The sequence below is a fragment of the Monomorium pharaonis genome, chromosome 11, assembly GCF_013373865.1.
Source record: "Monomorium pharaonis isolate MP-MQ-018 chromosome 11, ASM1337386v2, whole genome shotgun sequence".
Lineage (NCBI taxonomy): Eukaryota > Metazoa > Arthropoda > Insecta > Hymenoptera > Formicidae > Monomorium > Monomorium pharaonis.
In genome coordinates, this window is record NC_050477.1 from 6,025,882 (window position 1) to 6,044,450 (window position 18,569).

Below are 18,569 nucleotides of genomic sequence, written 5' to 3' on the forward strand. Positions count from 1 at the left end.
CACTCTTTCGCCATGCACACACGTCGCGATTTGCATGCGACGGACGGCGTTATGCGCCAGATAACGAGCGTATTGCAGCGAGCGTCGCGAGCATTAATATAACGCGGTCTGGGCGATATGCGGCGCGCATAGAGGTCGATTCGTGTCGACTTTTGCACGCAGAAAAGTTTAACACGCGGACACACACACACACACACACACACACACACACACACACACACACGCGCGCAGAAAAAGAGAGCTACATTTATGCGGACGTGTGACGTGGTTACTCTAGTCGAATCGCGCTCTCCTATCGCGAAATAATCTCATTAACAATCGTTCTTTCTGTCGCTGGGACACGCGACGTTGAAGAAAAACATGTATAAATAAAGAATAAAAACTAAAATAGAATGAAAGAAGTGCTTATAGGAAAAAATTGAGACAGAGAGGGAGAGAGAGAGAGAGAGAGAGAGAGGGAGAGAAATCTTAGCTTCCATTAATGTAAAAAAAAGAAGGAAACTTGTTAAGTACATATAAATTTCTATGCTTCGTTTAGTCCGCAAAGAACACATAAAAATCGATCAAAATGAGAGAGATAAGGCAGATGAACTGGTGCGATAACAAAGACTAAAACGCTATATTATTGATACAAGATAAATCACAGTGAGAGGGAGAGATAGAGAAAAGTATCGTAGAATGTCGAGACGGACGACTAACAATCGTGTCAGAGAGGCGAAATAATTAGTACCGGTCTGAACTCCTTCCTCCCCCTTCCCCGGTTTCTGATCGTCCGCCCCGGGTTGCACGCTCGCACGGTGCTGTCTTATGCAGATGCAGATTCCAGGCGGAACGTATTAACGTCAGGTACCTACAAACTTGCCCTCGCCACCGCGCGCGCGTACCTTCGCGCGTGCATATGGCTTTAATGGATGTAATACATAACCGCGCGCGCCCGTCTACTCGGCGAGAGGGTATCGATACCGGCACGTACGTATCCACGTACACACGGGCGCGCGCTTATGTATATGTATCTTTGACGTTTCTCTAATAACTCCGCGAGCAAGAAGGGGGCTATATCGAGTCGCGTCGTGTAAAGCGATTGCTTCGTCGGATCGCCGCCGCCGCCGCCGCCGCCGCCGCCGCCGCCGCCGGCGGGGCCGAACAGACCGGCGGACCGTTTAATTTCCAGGTTACGAGCCACGGCGCTGTACTTACTAAATTTCACGGATCATTAGTAGCCGAGTTATAATTAGGAGGTGATTCTCTCTCATCGAGCGCTCGTGCATGTTATTATTAGCTCTGGTATAGGCACACGTGCGTTCGTGATTTCATCGCGTAAACTCGATACCGAGCAGGAGGGCGAGATGTGTCTCGGAAAGCGCGTGAATTAAAGGAAGAGTACCTTCCCGTTAAGATAATAGTTATTACATGGAGGAGGCTTACACCTTCTCTCTTCCCCCCCCTCTCTCTCTCTCTCTCTCTCTCTCTCGTCTTTCCCCTTTGCAGCTCCGTTGCGCGAGCATCCTCTTCGCTTGCGGTTAACCCGGACCTCGCACCTCACGCCGCTGTCCTGAAAACCATCTCTAAACGCGAGGGCGTGTGTACGCGCCGGTATCGAATTTCGATTCCGATGCTCGATTGCCCGTACACTCTCCGACATCCCCAACTTGGCGGCTAGAGTTTCTCGAGAATCTCTCGTTATTTACTGTCATCCAGTCCGGCTACTTCTTCCTTTCTCGCTCTCTCTTTCTCTCTCTCTCATCTTCGCGCACGCGTGACAGGATGCATCGACCGAACAATGGATATCTATCGGGAGAAACCGAGAAAGAGGAAGATGACCCTCGAAACAGACTTTGTTGAAAGCTATTTTCACTTTTATACAGATGTCAAAATCATGTTCCTCTCATTTAACGATTTACTATATTACGATGGAAAAAAAAAACACAATCTTCTCAAAAAAGATTTATGTTTCTTTAACGTGTGTGACACGTAACGATGACTCGACGAAAGACGTAGGCATATACAAGTTTCAAAAGCCACAATAAACCTATCGAATTGCGTGTTTTACGAACAATTATGAAAATTTCTCGCGCATAGTTAACAGCTTACCTCGAAAGGCCCGAGTTGCGGTGAATTCCTCCAGTGCACGTTTTAACGGCGATTTATCGGCTCCTACGGTTCGAGGAGAGGCGTTACGCATCAGCGGAGCGATCCTTTCCTCCTCCTCCTCCTCCTCCTCTGCCGCTTGATCGAAGATAAACGGCGCATTGTCTCGGTACTCCGTCCGGAGGGATCGCACTCTCGGCCACTCTCGTTTCTCGTATGGTAACGACAATCGTTCTTACGGGCGCACACACCCCGTATGCAGATGGGCCAAGTGAGCGCGAGTGTGCGCCGGATAGGCCATTATGCTCGCCCCAAGGAACTTGCCGGTAGGAACGTAGGTCCATCCCCGCTCTCTAGGTGCCTATGCTGTAGCTCCGTATTATTATTCCAAGTGACAAGCCATTGTCGCGACGAGAGAGCGGACGTTTTCCGATCGTTATCGCGCGCGCGGAGCGAAAGTGCCACCGACAAACAGGCGGGCGGTCGTTGTTCCGTAGAAAGTCAGTAGCGCGTTAAACGGTCCCTGTCATACCACGGGAATACAGATGTTCGTCGATTCGAGGCGCCGATTCCTTAGCAAATCAATAATCACGCGCCTGATTCTTTCCCGGTCCCGATTACCATTTACGGTACGTACACGTTCGCAAATGTTGATGGACATCCGCGTCGAGAAGCTGCCTGTCCAACGCGGCAAAAAAAAAGACCCAATTGCGAAATAGTTGTTATTTCAACTGTATGGATGACGTGTTATCTCGACCGTGTGACTCTCTCGTTCGAACTTGGCAAATGTCTGTCGAGCAAACGACGAAACATCAACTTTGACGAAACGCGCGTCGTTAAAAAGGAAGCGAAACGCGTTGTGAAAAAAGGTGAACAATCTGTTAGTGAATAGATTGTTAGTAAGAGAGGAAGAGGAGGGAGGGAGGACTTGTGGAAAAAAGCGATAAATTAGCGGGCTTACGTTACCGGCAGCGTCTATTACACTTACGTAGCGAGCTGTTATTAAGTCACCGCCCGTCGCGATGCAATGGTTACAGACGACCTCCCGCGCTCGTGGATAATAATGACGCCACGACTCGGATCGGGATAATAATAGCGCGATAGACCACGCGATAGTTAACTGGGGGGAGAAGAGGGGAAAAGTAAAAACGTGCTAGAAGAGATGGGCACGAGCTGGAATCGCATTGGTAACGTCGAACCGTGAAGTGAAGTCGATGGTTCGAGAGGGCGAAGCGGGGAGACAGACCGATGCTCGATGACGCGGCAGTCACGGTTCCCCTCAATCGGGGCGATTTGTTTACTCGGTAAACACGGAGCTCGATCGAAGAGGGTCCGCCGTCTGTCTCGTACAGCAACGCCCGTTTGCGATTTTACAAGTGCTAATTGTCAGCGCCGAATTGCTAAACTTTTTACGTATAATGAGACTCTTCCTGTCCCGGAAAGAAAGGAAATTTTACACCTCACGTTTAACAAAATTACATCTTTTGTTCAAATTTTCATTAAAGGAAGTCTCGGCTCTCTCTCTCTATACGGATAAAAAAAATGTACCGTCGAAACTCGATGCAGATTACCGTTTATAACGAATCTGTAATCCGTATTTGACCGCTTTCGACACCCGATCGACTAAAGGACTTGTACGAAGACTCGCGACGATTATATTCGGTACTTTAACACGTAAACGACATAGGAATTTTTAATTGTGCGTGCGCGCACATATTTACGATAACGCGCTGTAACGTCAGCGGGTACAAACGTTTAGTACGGGAGTAGCCATCGATAAACGACCATCGACGTCGTTTGCGACTTCAATGTCGTAACATTGCGGGCATACGCCGAGGTCGGTTAACGCTGACAGACTGCCGACGCAGCTTTCGAATGGATAATTATTCGTCACGCATGCCCGACCACGTTAATCGTTCCGCGCCTTACGGGTTTTGACCGGCTTACGACCTCGTACACACACGTACGCACAGCCCATAGAGGTATGTCTCTCCTGGTTGGAATCGCAAAAGCGGATTACGTGCTCTCCCAGGCTACACATAATTCGTACCCTCGACTGTCTCGAGGCTAAGCCACGTCGATTATATTCGCGCATATGTATCTCGCTCGAAGAGATAACTTCCGGCGTTTTTGGCATCACCGAGCTCCCTCGCTTCATAATCACCAAGCTGCAACACATGCGGGTCTCCAGGGTAGACTCGAGGTCTCTCTCTTCTCTCTTCTCTCTCCCTCTCTCTCATTCCTCTCTCTGTCTGCATACTGACGACGAGTCGCCTAGTTGCCTAGTCGCCGCCGTCGCAATTGCGTCTAATTAGCCGCTCGACCGCGCGCGGAATTGAATTTCAATCGTCGTAATTTGCCGATTCGCTTCGTGCGTGCAACGAAAGTGCCGCGGATGGAGAAAGAGTCGAAATGCAAAAGGAGCGCGGAGGAATACACACGGATGGATCGAGAGAGAGAGAGAGAGAGAGAGAGAGAGGGAGGAGGGAGGAAAGAGAAGCGACGACGAAGAAGAAGAAGAAGAAGAAGCGAATCTCGTCGTTGTCTCGCCAGCCTTTTACAGTTCCCCTCCGGCACGGGTCGTTACAGTCGCGGCTATTGCGATTACGCCGCGGGGCTCTGCTTGTTGCTCGCGAGTGAGCGAATGCGGCTCGTAATCGTGAGCCTCGGCTAATTAAACGTCGACGAGCGATCGTTAACGATCCGCCGCGCCTCGTCATTAAAGATCGTGGTGGAATCTCTCGAAGCGTGTCACGGTTGCCCGCGCCGTCGCGTCCGATAGGTGTTCGCCGCTTCAGCGAGGCAGCGTGCGTCGCGCTGTGCCGCCGCGCGCCATCAGGATTAACACGCTCGTAAACGTGTACGTATTACGCGGCGAATGTATCCCGGAACGTGATACGTCGATTCGATGCAAATATGACATTGTTACGTCGAGATTAGGGGACGAGATTTCTCGAAATCGACCCACCGTCGGCCAATAAAAAAGCAACTCGGGGATTGTCGAGTCGAGGGACAGGTCGGACGACGACGTGCGTGGAACGCGAACCTAATCTCGGTAACAACAGCGCCGAGGTAACAAAGGACAACGGAGGCAGGGGTAGGTGGTTGGTGGTCACGACGCGACGCGACGGGAGTTCGTGGATAGATTTATTTAAGGGCGTGTATTCGGCGGAAGATACAATGGCGAAACGACGGGAAGAGAGAGAGAGAGAGAGAGAGAGAGAGAGAGAGAGAGAGAGAGAGAGAGAGAGAGAGAGAGAGAGATGAAAAGGGAAAGGACACGTACGAGGGGACGATTGGTACATTCGGTCGTGCCCGTACAAGGTTTATGGCCGACATCTGCGGCCAGTTTTGACCCCCTCGTTTGGCGTGACGAAACGCCGAACGGCGTATAGGGTACGGACGGTTTAAGGGCACTAACTGGCTGTAGGGTGAGCGTCGGTCGCGCTGTCGCCGTCGCTCTTAGCTGCCGCTCAAAAGTTCGAGAGGACACGGCGTGGCGTGGCGACTCACACGAGAGCTTTGCGCGGCAAATCGACCGTTAAAAACCTTCCATAGCCTCCGAGTATGATTCTGTTAGTCGTTCGTTTCCCTCTGCTTCGCCACAGCGCGACGACCGTGACGATCGTGACTGCCGTGACGAAATCACCCTCTTCGCCGTCACCACGTAGTCACCGTCGCCGTCGTCCTCGTCCTCGTCCTCGTCCTCGCTCTTGTTCCTCTCGACGTCGTCATCGTCGTCAGTAAACGAAAACAACTTCCACGCGAAAAAAAACCATATTTCTTCCACGTATCGAAATTCTCGAGTCGTCTAGTCGTCTAGTCGTTTTCCACGCGTGTTTGTAAATCTCTTAAAATCGGTGCAAGCCCGTAAATATATAGGTTTCTTCAGAAATATCTCGGCACTTTGGCGCGGTATCGATAATTATTTATGAACGTTGTGCAACATAGATATATCAGTCGCAGACTATTCGGGGAAAAATCGATCGGCGCGTTTAACATTGTATAAGCGACCTGGATACGACGACAGAGCAACCGTCTTACCAGAAGATCTTAAATTACCCCGCGGCACTAATATCTCGTTAGTTAATTTAGTCACTCGCGACTGACCTAAAATCGAATTTTAAGCCAAGCCGCGACGTCCATTTTAATCAATTAAGTCTCGCTCCAATTTAAACGCGCTCTATTACACGTTTAGCCGCAGGCGTCTCGGTCGCGGCTATAATAATGCTTTCTCTTTCGCGCTGACATTAATATCGCGCGCTCTGTAATTTCTTCTTCCTGCTGCTATTAAAGTTGAAATGACGGCAAATTTCTCTTTTTCTTCTACTCTTTTTCTTTCTTTCTCCTTCTCTCTTGCTCTCCCCCCCCCCCATTTTTTTTTATACAGTTACCGAGAATACACTTTGTTCCTTCACAAAAGGTTTCAATTAAGGAAGTTACTCGCGGCACGGTGAAAAATGTCTAGTCGCGGTTGCGCGGGGCCCCGTGTATAGCTTTACAAATGTGCATTACGCGTGGTACGCGGCTCTCTGCGAGTGCATGGCAAATGCCCCGGCGATGCACACTGAGAGACCACTATATTCGAGCACGCGTTACACGCTGCGAGTACACGTGTATCACGTCCTGCATGCGGTGGGATGTGGGCCAATGGCGTCGGGCACAAGGGCGGCCCGATGTTATTTGATTATCGCGCCCTCGGCGTTGCCCGAGAACGTTCCGCGCCCAAACGTACTCGGCTGGGATAAAGGACGTGGGTGCGCGCGCGCGGCGATGAGGAATCATTGCTGATATGAGGACAAATTCACGTTCGCTGCACTGTTTGCGTACTGCCGATGTGAAATGCAAGCGGCGTGTGCGGCTCGAGTGCACGCGGAAGGTTGCATCACGGTTGTGAGCGTGCGCGCGGTTCCTTCCACGCTACGAGAGAAGGAGATAAAAAAACGTGATCGGCAGCACGTTGGATCATTACATGTCCGAGACCTATCATGCGATCGCGAATGAAAATTAATGGTCCAAGTTCCCTCGGCAAATTTCGCCGCTACGTGTAATAATCGAGGGAAGAAGAGGAGACATTCCCACGCCAGTGCGCCGCGCCGCGCCGTGCTGTAAAGCAGGTAATAATGCTTGGCTTGTCCAGTCTCATTAATTAATCCTCCACCGTGGAGGAAGAAAAAGAAACGTCGACGAGAGCGACGAGGCGAACCGAGAGGAAGGGAAAGGTGGAGATGGAACGATCTGCCTGCGCTCCTCCTCGGGATATCTGGTCGGGCCTGATCCATAAATACACTTCGCCGTGTTAATTCTGTGTGCCGACCAAGGGGCCGAGCAACTACCGGTATTAACCGAGTCCACGACACGCGGTTACACCACGAAGAGTAGTTGGAAGACGCGCAGCGGTGAGAGGGGGATAATCTCGAGCTCGGCCGTCCTACGTTGGCTGCAATTTGTCTTCGGGCGTTGGATAAAACGTCAACGGCGGTGTGTTATTTGTAATTTGGATAACGGTACACCGCTGCCAGAATCGCGGAAGGCATTTGTCAGCCACGGTTAGAGTCGCAGCTTTCAGGCGAATACGCACACGCACACCCGTCGACGATCAAAATAACATTTGGCCAAAATCACCGCTCGCCTTATCCACAACTTTTTTCCAATCGGTAAAGTATTAATCAACCGGCTACCTCGTTCCGTTTTCATCAACCGCGTTAACGACATTCGACCAAGTTGACGAGAGAGGGTTGTTGAATGATTTGACTTGAGGAATAATATCTCGATCACATTGCGCGAAAATCGACAAAAGAGATATAGGATTATGTTTTAATCCTCAGTTTTTGAGGCCTCTGGTATTATCGCGGGAAAATGATTGTGACAGAGACATGTGATTTTTGTGTTTTCCATTGATATATTAACAATGATTTTGGCAATCAATTACCGCGCGCGGCAATCATTCATTGGTTTTTACGTAAACTTTTTTTCTTGTATCCCAATACATGATCTGTTAATTATTCGTTGCAACGATAATTAAAATTGATTCCTCGATGCGTATCGCGGAGCGAAGCGGTTGTTTGGTACATTTGCATAATGGAAAAGTGTCGGAACAATAAAATTCCACATTCCATTAAGCTCCATGTGCGTGTGAGTTAGCAGCGGTGGTGATTCGGCATTTAGTAATTTTCAATCTGGCTATACGTGCGTGCGCGCGCGTGTGTGTGTGTGTGTTTGTGTGTATGCGTGAGGTGGGGGGGGGGTATGCGCATGCGTGCTCATTGCTGTCTAAGAGCAAAAATATTAACGAGAGTGCTCTCACAGAGAAGCGCCTCGTCATCCTCGCAAATCTCCGCGCTGGCAAGACCGTAGCCCACGTCGCGTCGTTCGCGCGTACAAGTCGTCTTGTGGGCCTCCTTTGACTCGCTTCCCTTCTTCCGCTCTTCCGGGACGACGAATAAAAGGGGGGAAGAGGAGGTAGGTCGCGCAGCGAAGAGGCTCTCGGCCGATAACGATTAATTAAAATAGCATCCTTCTGTACTGCGAATGACGGTCGTGTCCCCCTATTATCGCGCGAGTCAGCAGACTCCGGAGAGTTTATTTATTCGGTTTTCAACGTGGGCTCGACGTGGGCTTTTCGCGTAGATGTAGAATGCCGAGAGAGAGAGAGAGAGAGAGAGAGAGAGAGAGAGAGAGAGAGAGAGAGAGAGAATTTCCGAGTCGCGAGCGTAATTTGGCGAATCCATCGGGCCGTTTCGAGAGAGTTGTACGCGCGGAGGAAGCTGGTACAGCGGCTGCGTGACCGTCGCGGTCGCCACGGGTTGAGAGCACCGGCGCGGTTAACCGCGGCGACCGCAGCGACCGGTTCGTAGCCGCCTGCCGGCGTGGCGCGGTACGGTTAGAGTGTCTCGCTCGTCGGCGCTTTTCGCGGTATATCGCGCCCTTCCTCTCGCATTCCTTCGTCTTCGTCGTACTCCCGTGGCGCAGCTACGTTCCTCGCGGCTTCCTTCCAATTCTCCTCCACCGTTCGGTGAACACCGGAGCGCCGAGCCGAGCTGTGAGCTGACTCGAGCCGAGCCGAGCCGAGCCGCGCCGCGTTGGGGACACGTAGAGGTATCCACGTTGCGAGCGCGCACGCAAACTGGCAGGTAAGCGAGGCGAGGCGAGGCGAGGCGGCTTCGCGCAAACCGCAGCCGACCAAGCGCGACCGACAGCTTCGCCAACACTCCGCGGCACTGCCTTATATTCCTTCTCACCCCGTGAAAACAAGATAAAGAGCCGGCGCGGCGGACGCGAAAGAGCGCGCGGTTATGGATGCCCAGCGAGGGGGATAGACTCGTCCGGCGAGCAAAAAGCGCACAATTCTCGCGATAAACGGAACAGTGATGGCGCGCGCGCCGCTCCTCCTCGCGTATTTATTATATTTCATTAGGGAAATCTCTTTATCTCTCTCTCTCCCTCTCTCTCTCTCTCTTTCGCCGTCTTTTTTTTCTGCACGCACGTTGGTACGCGATGTGTCAGAGATGCACGGAGGAGACGAAGCGTCGCGCATACGCGTACGCGTATTACCCATCCCGCGTTCCGCGGAGCATGACAATGGGCTTTTCTAATCCTCCTCTGGATTAAGGGTCGAAAGCGGGAATGGTTGCACTGCGCGGCGCGGCGCGGCGCGGTGCGGCGCGGTGAGGCGTACAGCAGCGGCGAAGCGTATGGCGCGGTAGGGCTAAAGAGAAGGAGAGAAGGAGAAGGAGAAAGAGAGCTCCAGGTAATGGGATCGACGTTTCGTTATGTTACTTTTCCATTCTCATCCTCGGCCTCTATACTCTAGTCGTCCCGGCCTCCTTTCCCGACCCATCCCACGCAACCCCGACTGCACCCAGCCTTCGGTGTCTCGGTTCGTAGGATCCATCCTACAGCGCCCTCCATCTCTTCCTCCTCCTCCTCCTGCTCCTCCTCCTCCTCATCCCTCTTCCTCCCTCGGGTCCGTGTTTTTCCTCGTGTGGCCCCCTATTTTTCATGTTTCGCTGCGGCTTCGCGTAGCACCTTTATTCAGTATAGGTACGTTCTCTCGCGGAGGCTCGAGCAGGGGGGGGGGGACAGGGGCGAGCGATCCGCGCGGACGCTACGTATGCGCGTCATTTGAAAAAGTCGACGCGCCATTGGCCGAGGTCGCGTTTTCATTCGACTCTTTGCCGCCGTCGAGTCGATCAGCCGCGCCAGACGGTGCGACGATTGGCCAAGTGTCGGCCAGAGCGGCGCCGATTGGTCGAGGTTGCGATCACGACGGCACGGTCCGCGCGGAGTCAGCGCCTTTACGAGGCGAGCGGACGATAGCGGCAATCAAGTAGGAAACTGCTTGGGACTGTGTGCCGCGCGATATTCACATAGGGGCACCCCCTTAGCACACACAATCGCGCGTACAGGATGGTACTCGCTACACACTCGCACACGCGTACGTTCACGTATACACAGATGTGCACATATATTCCGATTATATCGCGACGTGTGAGCGCGCGCTCGCGCGTTCTTGCGCGTACGTGTACGTATCCTCCCCCTCTCTCACTCTGTCGCTTTATGCGGAGCTACGTTGTATAGGGGTTGGGAAAACGGGTGGAGGCGCCATATTTGTGGTAGTGTGGGAAGTGAGGGAAATCACGAGTGGCGAGAGAGGCAGCCGGTCGACAAGCGGGGAAACGAGGCGCGGGGAAAAGCGCGGCGAGGAACGGGGCGCGCGGGGCCGAGGGGTGAAAGGGAGTTTACGCGGACATCCGTGTCAGCCCGGTGACGGCCATTTTGCGAAAAACTTTCGATTTGTTTGCACACGCCGTAGCGAACCCGGAGGAACGACTAATACCGACGCGTATGCTCGGCATGCCGCGCCTCTCTCTCTCTCTCTCTCTCTCTCTCCCTCCGTCTCTCTTGTCCGTCCTCGTTTTATGCCGCGTCGCGTATCCGTTCGCGACCGACAACTTTTCGGTACCCGGTGGACCGGGTGTTTCTCCACTCTCCAAGAGACTCACAAAAATCCAAGCTCGTAGTCGGAGCATGGCCAACTACTCGTACTCGAGTACCTACCAGCGCCAGGATAACGACGTCGGCGAGCAACGACTTTTTATGAGTCACCGTCTCTCGTCGCGAGATTGATACGCCGAATCGCTCGAATTCCGAGGGGCGATCGAGCGCGAATATTGTTTGCGCGCGGTTCCGCGACGCTGTCGTCACGCGGCGATAAATGCCTCCGCGGAGCTACGGCAAAAACAGACGTGGGCCACGCCGCGCGGTAATCGATGTCGATAAAGCGCCGCAATGGGTAACGAGGAAAAGAGCGCCGAGTCACCTTTTTCTGCGGCGTATATGTTCGCGGAAAGAACGATTCGGGAGCGCGCGATCCGCGTTTCGCAATATCGTTGTAAAGTCTAAGTATCGCGTCGTGCGAAATGGTCGGTCGCCGGAAACGGGACGGAATCGGGACGCCTGTGCAGGCCGCTGTAACGGCGATATAATTTCATTCCGTCGGAATTGCCATTCATCGCCGACGAGCGACGCGTAAAGGCGGTCGTAAAGGCACACACGCGCGCGCGTGGACGATCGAAAATCACGAGCAACATTCCCCCCGTTGGAAAGGAGGATAAAACGGATCGACCGTACGTAAGAATACCGGGGATACGAGGGCGAAGGGAGGGATAGAATTTGTAAGAGGGACGCGTAGAGCAACGTTTTAACGAGCCGTGATTTTCGTGCTCGCCTTTTCGAGATCCTTACGTAACGCGACTTAATTGCGAAGGAGCTATCGCGCCGGTTAATACGAGCGTAGAGGAGACGAGAGTCATTCGAGGGGATGCTTGGCGGCTTTAAACGCGAAGTAGCGGGACCGATAGAGCGGCGGGACGAGGGAGGCGAGCGGCGAGAGAGGCGCGAGGCAACGAGGCGGCGCACGGCGGGGGAGGGGGGAGTGGGGGGCAAGAGCCGCGGAGTAGGGAGAGCGCGTTGGTGGGAGAACGCGGTTCCCCCACCCCCACCGTCGGTCTGGCCGTCAGTCGCTCCGTGGCCGTTACCGTGGTTGGTGTCCGTTCGTGTCATTTAACTCGCGCGCTCCACGACGTTCCTCGGGATTTCTCTCGCGGCGAGAACTCGTACTCGCGAGTGAGAGATCGATCCTTTCGCGATCTCTCGGCGACGGGTTCGCGCGAGCTACGTTATTTTCGCGCTCGGAACCGAGTGTGTGTGTGTGTGTGCAGTGTGCCAGCGTGTCACAGTGTGTTGCGACGCTCGACGACTACGACGACGACGACGACGACGCCACCGCCACCGCCGCCGTCGCGCCGTCGAGAAGCGGGAAAAGAGAAAGAAGAAGCAGGAGTGTAGTAAATAGAGTTCGTAGTAATAGGATCGTGCTACGTCGGATACGTGTGCTCTCGAGGGAGGAATCTTTCGGGTCAGTGTTTTACGACGACGCGGCAGAGGGACGCGACGCGGGTTTTTTCTACCTTACCGACCGAAAAAAAGAAAAAAAAAAGGATAAGCCGCGCGTCACTCGTATCGCGCGGAGCACAAAGGAAGGAGCGGGCACGGCCGCCGAGGAGATCGGGTTGCCTCCTCGCTCGCCTCGTCACGTCGACTCGCGCGCGCGTCGTGCGTGACTCCGAATGAACGCGACGACCAGCCTCACCTGACCCGGCGGACCCGGGGCGGCGCGAGGAGGAAGAGAGAGGAGAGGAGAGGGAGGGAGGCCGCTACCGAGCATTGCCCGCGCGCGCGCGCGGGCACGCACGAGTGTACACTTAGGCGACCGATGAGACGGTAGTGACGGATGGATTGGTGGCGACCGCCGATGGATTTTCGGCGGGAAATCGGGCTGTCGCGAGTCACGTCCGCGTACGCGTCGCACCAGCGAAACGTAGCAGCACGTCGTCGAAGCGGCGGCACGACGACGACACGTCATCACCGAGAGTGCCGATCGTCGTCTTCTTCGTAGCGGACGACGCGTGATCCGAACGAGAGAGAGAAAGAGAGAGAGAGAGAGAGAGGGCAGTCCACCTCTCTCTGTTATCGGTTGTTGTTTGCTGTGCCGTTTGTTGCGTTCTTTTTTTTCTTCTATTACCGCTGTCGTGTCGGAATAAGTGTGCCGCGGCTGACATGACGCATCTCCTCCACTTTTGAAAAGGCGTTCCGAGAGAGAGAGAGAGAGAAAGAGAAAATCACCACGTCTCCCGCCAGTCAGCGTGACACGTCGCTGTCGCTCGGATATCGTCGCGTGTACCTTTGTCGACGCATCGAGCGGGAAATCACGCAGGAGAAAGGATGTATCCTAGCGCCGGAATTAACGCGGCCGCTGTGGCCGCCGCTGCTGCCAGGCATCCGGTGAGTAGCGATTATCAATAACGATAATAATAATAATAATAATAACAATAGTAAGCGTTGTTTATTTGTACCTCGGCGGTGTGTATCGACGGTGGCATTTGGCCGGGATAAACTGCGTAAACCGCGATTGTGTAACCATTAAATAGCTATCGGATTTAATCGATGTATAAATTCTCAGGCCGAATAAATTAGGCTGGACGCGCGCGCGCGCGCCTCCTCCCGTCGGAATGCAACACCCCCGACCGATAACGGGGTGTCGACGACACGAGGCGGTGATGTATCGCGATCGTATCTCCCCCTTGGGAGGGAGCGGGGGACGAGAGTCCGGATGGGATGTCCATACATCGACGTAGATTCCACTTGGCTCGCGCGAAATGGCCGCTCCGCGATGGTCTCTTTTTTTTTTCTTTTTTTTTATTCCTCGAAACCGTCTTCGAAGCCGCCGCCGACGCCGCCGCGGCGAGCCTTTGCTCCACTTTACGGCGCGTTGCACGCTCGGCGTGACGACACCGCTGCGTCGGCGCGGACCGGCGCGGCGCGCGCCGCGCGATCTGATTTACGTCGGTAATTTACATCGCCGTTGACCCTGTTTAACCTGCTGCTCCTTGATCGCGGGCCGTCGCGTTTCAGACGCGACGACCCTCTCCCTCTCCCTCCGCGTCCTCTCTTTCTCGCCACTTTTCGTCGCGATGGAGTATTCGCGTGATCGCGAGGGTGACAATTTTTTTCTATTCCCCACGTCATCGTCGAGCTCGCGATCGGCGACTTTTCGCGTTTCGGCTGCGTATCGGATTTCGGTAAGTCACGGAAAATTGTTTATTAACGCGTCGGTGATCGCCGAGCGTGACGATTGAGCGAAGAAAATCCAGACGGGCGGTTTCGAGGCGACCACGTGGCATGACGTGGGGATGACGCACGCGTCACCCTTATCGGGATGGTCATCGCGCGTATATACGGGGATCGAAATTGAATTTATTTAATATAGAACGCGCCACGTGGCCGAGCTCGGGGAAATTCGGCGGGACGAACGCCGGCCGTGGCGCGCGGCTTTGCGGTCATACGAAAAGCGTTTCGCCACGGCACGTCGGACTCGTTGATCCGTGAATCGTGCGAGTGAGAGAGAGAGAGAGAGAGAGAGCGGAGCTCTCTGTCCGGTGAACTCGGCGCTCGCTGTCTGCGTTTAATGGCCCGGTCGAGATAATGGCGACTTGGTCGTCGCGCACGACTCGCCGCCGTCGTCCACGACTCCCCGACTCGTCGTCGCGCAGTCCCGTCACGTTCGTGCCGTTTCTCGGTTTTCTTTCTCACTCGACGGTACGTACAACGTCCTTTCCGACCATTACGCGAGATATTAACGCCTTTTTTTCTGGTGGTTTTTTCTACGCGACGCACAGCTCTTTCGTGCGCTACAAAAAAAAAATGCGTAAAATGCCGCGAACAAATAATTTTTTCGCGACTCGCTAATCGAGTTGGTTAGTCAAACGTGTCTTGAACGTGACTCATAGAAAAAAAAGGTTCTCGTACGCATTTACCGGTCATTGCGCGAGTGTGACGATCGAGCGTTGAGTGACGCGCGAGGCGAGAGTCAAGCGTCACTCTGTTCAAGTCGTTAGCTCGAGAAAAGGGGCCTAACGGCCGGCGTAATGAGAGCCCCCGGGAAAAAGCCTGACCCTAATAGTAACAATAATAATAGGCGGTGCACTCGACACGGTCGGCAGGTAGTGAGCGCAAGGCGAGTTGTAAGTAAGCGCGTGAATGCGCTCCCTAAAAGGCTACAACTAAATTCTCTTGTAGGTAGCTCTCTTGTCGTCGAGGTGATTAAGGTACGTCCGAATGAAAAATCGACATTTCTCTTTGGACCAAATTTATTATCCTGTCTTCGAAAATTATCTCAACAAAAAAAAAATCAAGACATCAGTGTCGACTACTACACGATTATTTAGCGATACATTTGCCCCCCCATTTGTTTTCAGCTTTTTTCCTATCCTTAAACCTTCACGTACTTACTCGATGTTCGATGATAAAGAAAAAAAACATTGTTCAAATTCAGTGCCGAATTTTACGAGTCCTTTTTACGTTAAACAAGCGGGGTTAATCTCGACAGTGTGCGTATCCATTTCCTAAAATATTTCCTCGCGTGTCCAACACTTGATGTAACCGAACGTCGTGAGACGGGGGAGGGGGGGGTGAAGGGCTGGTTAGAGTTACCAAGAGCCAAGGGGAGGTGATCCGTAACTCTGCGAGAAAGGACGGACGGTGCGAAGTGCTGACGTTAGTTAGTAGGGTACACGTTGCAAACGTCAACGCGGCAGACGGACGTCGTTAGGTTACATCCCGTACACACGCGCGCGCATTAGAGGGACCGGACCTCGCCGCCGGGTTTACTGCCTCCTGTAAACTGCACGGCGCGGACGTTTGCGCAGGACCCCCAATTCGGTAAATATTGATACTTTTAATCGGTCTGTTTGCGCCGACACGCTGTTCAAACGCGTCCAAATGTGCACAGCTGAAAAAACGCGGCCTGCGCGCAACTGGTCGCGAGTTCCTTTCTCTTTCGCCTTCTTTTCTACCGTCTCCTCATGTTCATCTCTCGTTTCTTCGCGCGTCGGGACCGCTTAATTAGTAATATGTTAATCTCTCTCTCTCTATCTATCTCTTTCTTTCTCTCTTTGCCTCTCTTGCGTAGGATCGATACTTACGAGAGAGATCGCTCGTAACACGGGAAACTCTTAATACGTTTCTAACGCTCGCGCTACTCATGCTTGATCGGACCCTCGAAGAGTCATCTCGCAAGTGTTGAAAATTGCAGTTTTTTTCACCGATAAACACAGATAAGTTTCCCCACAGCGACGAGATTAATTGAATCTCAGTGTCCCCCACGTATCGGCGATATCCGACGAAATGCGCAACGTTGAGATTCGACCGATCGAAATTATAGGCCGGGGTCGAGGCGCGCGCGATAAATGCGCGATGCAGACATTCGAAGCGAAGGGAGAGCCCCCGGAGAGACGATTCGATCCGGCCTGTCTCGTCTCGTCTCGGTAATTGCTCGTATTAAAATCCGAGATCTAAACCGGGCGCGGCGTCACGCTTCGCCGCGCGCTCGCGCGCGCGCGCGCGCGCATTGCTCGGAAATATGGAATCACGGTGATATCTTGAGCGTCACGTCGTCCATTATGCCGATGCGGCCAGTAAATTTCACGCATTATACTCCCATTATACGTTTCCTGGCCGAGCCGGCCGGATCGCGATCTCGTGCTCTCGCCCGACGTAATTACACGGTGCCGCGCCGCCGCCGCTGCCGAATGGATGGAGGAACTCCGAGACGGGATACGTATAGTATGCACGTATGTGTGTACGAGCGCCGAGCGTTGTGCAGCGTGCAGCGACGGTTTTAATTTCCACTTTCCTTACCTGCGCTTTCTCCTTCCCGCGCATCTGCCGACGCTAACGCGTAACGCGCGAGGCGTTTACCGATTTTATCGCGCGAGACGTCTGTATTTACTTTTAGATACAATTACACGTTAATGCGCGGCGTAGGAAGCGCGCGGTTTCGCGTGATACACGCAATCGATGACGGGTCGAGTGAGATACCCTCTTCCTTTCCTCTTCATTCACTCTTTCTCTCTCTCTCTCTCTCTCTCTCTCTCTCCCCCTCTCTGCCCCGTTGCTGCGTGATCAACACGCTCGATATAACACGAGCTCGATCCATTCCGTGCCTTTTTTGTTCCGTGTCGTTCCGTTTCTTTGCTCAACGATATGCTTTACGACGTAATAAATAATAATCGCTGCCACTGATGCGCGACCCGAGAAAGAGGAGAAAAAGAAACATGTGTCATGATGATTAAATATCTCGCTGGGCTGTGTAATTAGTCGATCGTCGTGATACGGCCGCTAGAAAAGTCTGACGCGACAATTCCGCCGCAGGTGTTGTTGTTCGATGACGCGTGAGCGAAACGAACAGACAGTATAGCTCAGCAAATAGCTCTCTTCCCTTCTCTCTACCTGCCGAAATAATCTCCGTGGTATTACAATAATCGGACACGAGAGCTTCTAGGGTGTTCCCCGTAACCCTCGTGATGTCGAAAATTGGCTTGCTAGGAGGATGAGAAAGAGAGAGAGAGAGAGAGAGAGAGAGAGAGAGAGAGAGAGAGAGAGAGAGAGAGAGAGAGAGAGAGAGAGAGAACTTTACCTAGAGAGCTTTCTGTGATTATTTTCAATTTTGCTTCTTTCCGACTAGCTTTAAACTCTTGAATGGATCTGACGTGAGCAAATTTTTATTCTGCGCCGGTGTCGGCAGGAAAAATGTAATTTCACCGTCAACTCGTTTTTTTATTATTAAAAAAAATGAGCTTTCTACAAAAATATCTCTTGGCAAAAGAACTCATTTCGCACTTGTAGATACGGTATATTTGAAAGAACAGAACGCTGTAATTTTTGCGGATACGCATAAAGTGACGAATACGGTTTGCGTGCATTGGGTTTATACCTGAATCTCTAAGTAAAAAGAGGAAGGAAGGAACTGAGAGGAAGCCTCGCCGAGAGGTCCCTGCGGGCATATTCGTACAGGAGAATGGCACTAATTGGCATTAGACCTGGCGGTTTGTCATGTTGTTTCCCCACCTACTTTTTTCCTTTCTTTCTTTACCTCCCGCTGTTTTCACGTTGCGTAGTACATCAAAGAGTGTCTCGTATCTGAGATTTCTGTTTCGTAACCACGTGTCTTTGCCTTTGTTCCTTTCTTTTTCTCTCATCTTTGCTAATGCACGCTGGAAAGTGTATATTTCATTTTACCGGATAAACTACTGACCGAAAGATTAATAGAATTCACATAAAAGAGCATTAGTGCGCGCCATTTTCACTCAATTGGAGATAAATCAAAAGAATATCTTAAACCGGTTAATAACATTTTGCATTCATATTTATGTTTGTATAGAAAATATGTTAAATGTGAGATCTTATCTTTCTCATCGAGCACATTTTCTTTAGATTATACATTTTGTGGTGAATTTTACATTGATTCTTCCTCAACAATAGCATCTCGAGAGTTGTCATTATTTATTGCAACTTTCCAGTTCCTAGCATTCATATCTTTATAGTTGAATCTCAATTTAAAACCATCTAAAGCTAAGCTA

The 18,569-nt window shown here is 52.3% G+C and overlaps 1 protein-coding gene and 1 long non-coding RNA gene across 6 annotated transcripts in view; one reads left to right on the top strand and one right to left on the bottom strand.

Moving 5' to 3' along the window:
• The window catches only part of LOC105838427, a 30,604-nt gene extending 22,334 nt beyond the window's left edge, over nt 1-8,270 (bottom strand). The window contains exon 1 of the long non-coding RNA XR_004965082.1: nt 2,092-8,270. This is a non-coding gene — a long non-coding RNA (uncharacterized LOC105838427). The remainder of the gene's footprint in view (nt 1-2,091) is intronic.
• A 3,811-nt stretch (nt 8,271-12,081) lies between these two features.
• Nucleotides 12,082-18,569, top strand: part of LOC105836601 (protein groucho) — a 69,324-nt gene continuing 62,836 nt past the window's right edge. For 3 of the 5 annotated variants that reach the window (XR_001139081.3, XM_012680752.3, XM_012680751.3), the window contains exon 1: nt 12,082-13,434. Coding sequence is in view for 4 of the 5 variants with exons in the window: in XM_012680752.3 (XP_012536206.1) it covers nt 13,375-13,434 (60 nt within the window). In the remaining variant the exon portion in view is untranslated. The remainder of the gene's footprint in view (nt 13,435-18,569) is intronic. The other 2 variants (XM_012680756.3, XM_012680753.3) reach the window with 1 other exon arrangement.